Source organism: Pinus tabuliformis, chromosome 2_2 (assembly GCF_031772625.1).
Source record: "Pinus tabuliformis cultivar Carrire ecotype Pingquan chromosome 2_2, CPIR1, whole genome shotgun sequence".
NCBI classification, from domain to species: Eukaryota; Viridiplantae; Streptophyta; class Pinopsida; order Pinales; family Pinaceae; genus Pinus; species Pinus tabuliformis.
The window spans coordinates 51,433,058-51,438,897 of NC_142300.1; the positions used below are offsets into that span (position 1 = coordinate 51,433,058).

The 5,840-nt window shown below is 37.9% G+C and overlaps 1 protein-coding gene across 1 annotated transcript; it reads right to left on the reverse strand.

Moving 5' to 3' along the window:
* Positions 1–873: 873 nt before the first annotated feature.
* On the reverse strand, positions 874–2,103 carry LOC149191432 (uncharacterized). Its single transcript, XM_089406650.1, has one exon. It carries the CDS (start codon positions 2,101–2,103, stop codon positions 874–876), a length of 1,230 nt encoding a protein of 409 aa, XP_089262776.1.
* Between the last annotated feature and the right edge of the window lie 3,737 nt (positions 2,104–5,840).

Consider the following 5,840-nt stretch of genomic DNA (forward strand, 5'->3'; position numbering starts at 1 on the left):
TGGAAAAATAGATAAAAGTCATATGTAATCCTCATCTTTATGTCACTGCAGTAATGAAGATGATTTTTTAAATAAATAAATGTACATTTATTGAATTAGATTAAAATATCTTGACTAAACTTATTCTTCTTAACTTTAAAAGAACTTTTTTCAACAGACTTTTCGATGAATCACATCAACAATATTTTATGGTCAACTTTTCAAACCTATTAATGAGTTTCATCCTCAGGACAAGGAGGATGAATAAAAATGAGTACCTCCATAAACTAAAAAACATTTATTAAATAAAATAAAAAAACATTAAAAATTAGTACCTCCATTTAATAAAAATAATTGCAACATATTACATTAACCCACTATCAACTTATCAATACATCTAACCTTTCTTATATATTATAACTTATTAAGAAAAGTTTTATAAAAATTATGACTATATTTATATTTCCAAATTATGTTTAATATTTTAAAATCCATCCACCTTTTTTTCCCCAGGAAAAATCGTAATCTTTCATTTATATTTGAAAAATTACATATAGTAGATGTTGAGCAGCATATGCAGTTTGGCTTGTGGCCATATCTGTGTAATAATTACATCTTTGTTGTCACTAAGACTAAAAAATGTGTTGATTGTTGGTCTCATACCACGCAGGGTAGTAGTCTGATAAATACTATAAATGAAATATTTACAATGATTATTCGCCACACAGGGCGAGTGCATAAAAGTCTGGATATCATGCAATGTTATATACAAAGTAACTGTCACATAAGTTGTGTAATCAAACAAAAAAATTTAAAAAACTAAGGCATGCTTGCCCTATGATATGCCTGATCTATGTACGGCTGGTGATAATATTGGTAGTGCTAAGCTCCATTCTATTCTTGAATCAACCACTGGCCTTGGGGTAGTAGCATGGCCTCCTTGGAAAGCCGATCAATGCACTGGTTATGTTCCCTATAAATGTGATGACATGAGATTCTGTTAAAATGTGATTTAAACAGTCGCACTTCATCCAGTATATGTCTAAGAGAATGTGCATGACAGTCAAAGACATTGTTGAACCAGTTTATTATAATTTTTGAATCACCAAAAATCTGTAGGTTGATGCATTCATGTCCCAATGAGAAATGCAGTAGATGACGGAGAGTAATAAGTTCAGCATAATTATTAGTGCCTCCTCCAAGTCCCATTTTGACACAGTATTTGTGATGTTCATTTAGATGCAAAATAAAACCACCTCCACATCCATGCTCTTGCGCGGCTCCATCAAAGAAAGCCCAGGGAGTGGTTTTGTCGATTGGAGCAGGGGCTGTAGGACGACGCGGTGCTGTTGTCTTGTTTTCAGGTATTTCGTGATAGGTTGTTATAATTTTGGCAGCCAGAACAGACCCGTTCGCAATCCCATCGTCAAAAATGATTTTATTCCTCGACAGCCAGATGGACCAGCAGAAAATCAGGGGAAGGTTTAGTAGTTTAGAACCTGGGTTGGTAGTGCACCAATTTTGCCAAGCATTGCTTATACTATCCACTTCCCATCTGCCTGACTGTAATGGAATAGAGATAGATTCCCAGATATTTTTGGTGAAATCGCAGTTTAAGAAAAGATGGTCCAAGGATTCGGATTCCTGCTTGCATAAAACGCACCAGCTCGGACCATGGAAGGAGCGATGTGCTAGAAGATCCCCCGTAGGAACTTTATTACTGAGCACACACCAGAAGAAGAGTCTGGTCCTTGGGGGAGCATTTAGCTTCCAAATCATTCGCCACCAAGCTAGAGAGTTCTCTGGTTGTCTATGTTCGTTGATAGCAAGGTAACCAGCTTTTGGTGAATATATACCATTTTCAGCCATACTCCATCTAAGCTCATCAGGACCCTCCATAATTCTGATATGGGATTCTGTCAAAGCAGTTATGTAATCATGCCATTCGTGATGCCATTGTGGAGGTAAGTCGAGAGCTTCAGCAGATTTCCATCCTTGGGAGAGGATGGTGGTGTTGTCATGATCTGCAATGTGGGCTATGACAGATATGTCTCTCTGGTTTAATAGCAGAATAAGATCACGCGGGAGACAGAAGTTGGCTCCCCCACCTGCCCAAGGATCCATACCAATGTGGACTCTTGTGCCATCAATTATCCTCCAAACGAGGTGATTTCGAATGATCGGGAGGGAATGAATGAGAGCTTTCCAAACAGTGGAGATTCCTGTGGTATTCCAGGAAGGTAGGCACACCCAATCCATGATCTGCATGGGCCAAATATATTTTTGGTAAGAGACAGTGGTCCAGAGGTTCTGCCCTGTGAGTAGGGTCCAACCCATTTTTGCAGCCAAAGCCTGTGCAAAGTGGCTGAGATCTTTAAGGCCCCATCCACCCCATTTTTTGGGTAGTGCAATCTTTTTCCAGCTCACCCAAGCAAAGATCCTTTTATCTTAATGCCCATTCCAGAGGTATCTGCTGCATATTTGTTGTAGACGGGCCAAAATGTTCCTGGGTATCCATGCTAGAGACATCCAGAAGACTGGTGTAGCCTCCAGCACAGATTTGATGAGGACCAATCTTCCTACTCGGGATAAGAAATGATGACTCCAATGAGTCAACCTTTTTTCCAGCTTGATGACCAACCAAATCCAATCAGCAATTTTTTGGCTCAAGGGCTTGATCCAAAAGCCCAGGTATTTAAATCCTTGATCCAGAGGAAGGATGTTATAAGGGAAGTGGTGCTGGGCAAAATGAGATTCTTGAATGGTGGTATAGGCAAGGGTGATGGTGGATTTCCCCTGATTTGCCAGCATTCCTGTAGCCCTAGAGAAAAGAGATAGAGCATTTGCAAAAGATGTTGAGTCTCTGATGCTGCCATCAAGGAAGATAAGGACATCATCCACGAATAATAGATGTGTGAGGTAGCATTGCTCTGATAATTTAAGCCCGAAAAGTCTACCATTTCTCTTTTCCTGGATAAGGATTCGGCTGAGACCTTCCATGACAATAAGGAAGAGGAGAGGAGATAGGGGGCAGCCTTGTCTTAGACCCCTTTCAGCATGGAAAAAATGAGATGCAGAGCCATTAATAAGGACGCTGAAGGTAGGTGAGGTAATGCAGGCCATAATCCAGTTGATGAAGCTGTGGGGGAACCCCAAGTGCATAAGAAGCATTTTGATGTATAGCCAACTGACACGGTCAAAAGCTTTGGCCAAATCAATTTTTAGAATGATGCCCTTAAGCTTCTTTGACCGAATAGAGTGAATGGCTTCCTGAGCCGTGCCTATGGCTTCATGTATCTGACGGTTCTCCAGGAAAGCAAATTTTTTAGGTGAAATATGCTGAGAGAGGATGGGATGGATCCTATTTGCAATGATTTTAGCAGTGATCTTGTATAGACAATTGCAGAGAGAGATGGGCCTGAAGTCGTTGAAGGATGAGGGTGAGTCTGACTTAGGGATGAGAGCAATGAAGGTGGTATTAATAGCATCATATAATCTCCCAGTAGATCTGCATTCCTCAATCACATGTAGCAAGTCATTCCCCAGTAATTCATAAAAAGCCAGGTAAAATTCGACCATCCAACCATCCGGTCCAGGGCTTTTGTCCTTTTTGAACCATTTCAGGGTTCCTTCTAGTTCAGCTGAAGAGACAGGGGAGATGAGATCCGCCTCCATGTCTGCATCAACGAAGCGCGGAAAAAGGCCAGCCACTTGGATGATATCAGCTAAATTTGTCCCAGGAGGTGACTTGAAGAGATTTTGAAAATGAGTGGTGCCCAACCGAGATAATTTGCTGAAGGTGTCAACAACACCTCCCTCAGGTAAGGGAAGGTGCCAGATGGTATTAGAGACCTTTCTTCCCTTTGCATAACTCTGAAAGAATTTAGTGTTGTCGTCACCAGCTTTTAGCCACAGAGCTCTACTCTTCAGATGCCAGGATTCTTCTCTCTCTTTCAGGATCTTTTCCTTGGACTTCTCAAGCTCGGTAAGATGTAGTTTATCTTGTATGGAAACAAAGCCCTTATTGTTGTCATCCAATAAGCTTTTCAAATCAGATTCAATCTGTAAGAGATCCTGATCCTCCCTCTGTGATTTTTCTCTTGCCCAGGTATTAGATAATCTCTTCAATTGAGAGAGATTATGACAGAATCCCTCTGCAAGGGAACGATAACCTGAGATAGGGTTTGATTTCCAGAAATCAGTGACAAGCTTGATGTATGCAGGGTCCTGAAGCCAGATGTGATTGAACTTGAAAGGCGATTTAGGCTTTGGATGGGGACCAAGTATCTCCATGAATATGGGAGAGTGGTCTGAAATGCCCCCCACTCCCACCCATTGTCTATATTTGTGCAGGAGCTGCATCAATGGTAACTTGATCAAGAAGCGATCAAGTCTTCTGGCCAGGGATCACGTCCAGAAGACTATTTCCAACAGTAAACATGTTTTCAAAATGCTCTATAAGATTATTGCCCATGTTCACTGTGATAGTTAGTTGGTCATGGCTATCAACCAAATCAACGTGGAGCAGTCGCGCCTTTGCAGGAGAGTTAGGACTTTTTATCCATCCACCTTGATCATGCACATACCAAAAATCCTTCATAGATATTTTCTTTCCCTTTTAACATAACAAAAATTGGATCAAACTTACTCTATCATCTTACAAATTTAATAGTAGTCATTATCATATTATCATATTAAATAGATTAACTATTAAGCAACAAACTAAAATCATCCAATCAATGCATTCCTCTTTTATTATATATTATAATTTATTAAGAAAAAAATTATGACTATATATTTATATTTCTAAATTATGTTTAATAATTAAAACCCATCCAACTTGATCCTACCACATACTAAAAATTGGATCATAACAAAAATTGGATCAAAATTACTCTCCCTTTATACAATTTTAATAGTAGTGATTGTCATATTAAATCAACCATTAACATGGAGTAGGTGATGCAAAATTGACCATTAACATGATCCTTGTAAATCTTGATACCATCAGTCATTTTGGTTTGTTTGAACAAGCCAACATCTCCCATCTGTTCCATCAACCAAAACCTACAAAACAAACCATCCAACATCTCTAGTTCATTTCATTTGCCAAAACCTACAAAACAAACTATCTAACATCTCTAGTTCATTCCATTTGCCAAAACCTACAAAACAAATAAACCTACACTCTCCTGCATTGCATGATAAGTATGTTTTAATATAATTTGTTATTTACCATTTTGATTTGGTCAAAAAAAAAAATTTAATAGTATATTATAATTATAATTAATAATTAAACCAGCATAGATTCATCTTAATTGATGCAAAGTTAAGATGAATCCATGCATACTTATTGTTTAATAATAGGATATTATGTATGTGATAAAATATGTTATGGGTTCGTCAATTTCTAACTCTATTTCCTATCATTGGGAAGAAAGAGACAATTTAATAGTTAAATTTAAGATAATAATCCTAAAATAACTTGCATCAAGGAAATGTGGCTCTAATGTTACAATAAAAAAATATATAACCTATTTCTACCTAAATTGCTACTTCAAATTGACATACAGTAATGTTGCTAAGATAAATATTTTTCAACCTACTTTATAGGTAGAGGAACAATAAACTCAATCAAATTAGTTGTGCATACAACCATCTCTACTCAATAACATCATGAGCTCCTTTATTATGGATAGGTAGGCTTCACTAAGGAGTATTAAATCTTTGTTTGTTGCATCTTCATATTTTGGCATGTTATCAATGGAAAGACTTTGTTTTCTATCTTCAAGTTCAATATCACAACCAATTAGATACACTTCCAACAGAATAAGTACCAATTAGATACACTTCAAAGAGAA

Bases quoted from the DNA above. Each gene is read 5' to 3' on its own strand.
- LOC149191432 (XM_089406650.1), bottom strand. From the start codon at position 2,103: ATGGATCCTTGGGCAGGTGGGGGAGCCAACTTCTGTCTCCCGCGTGAT.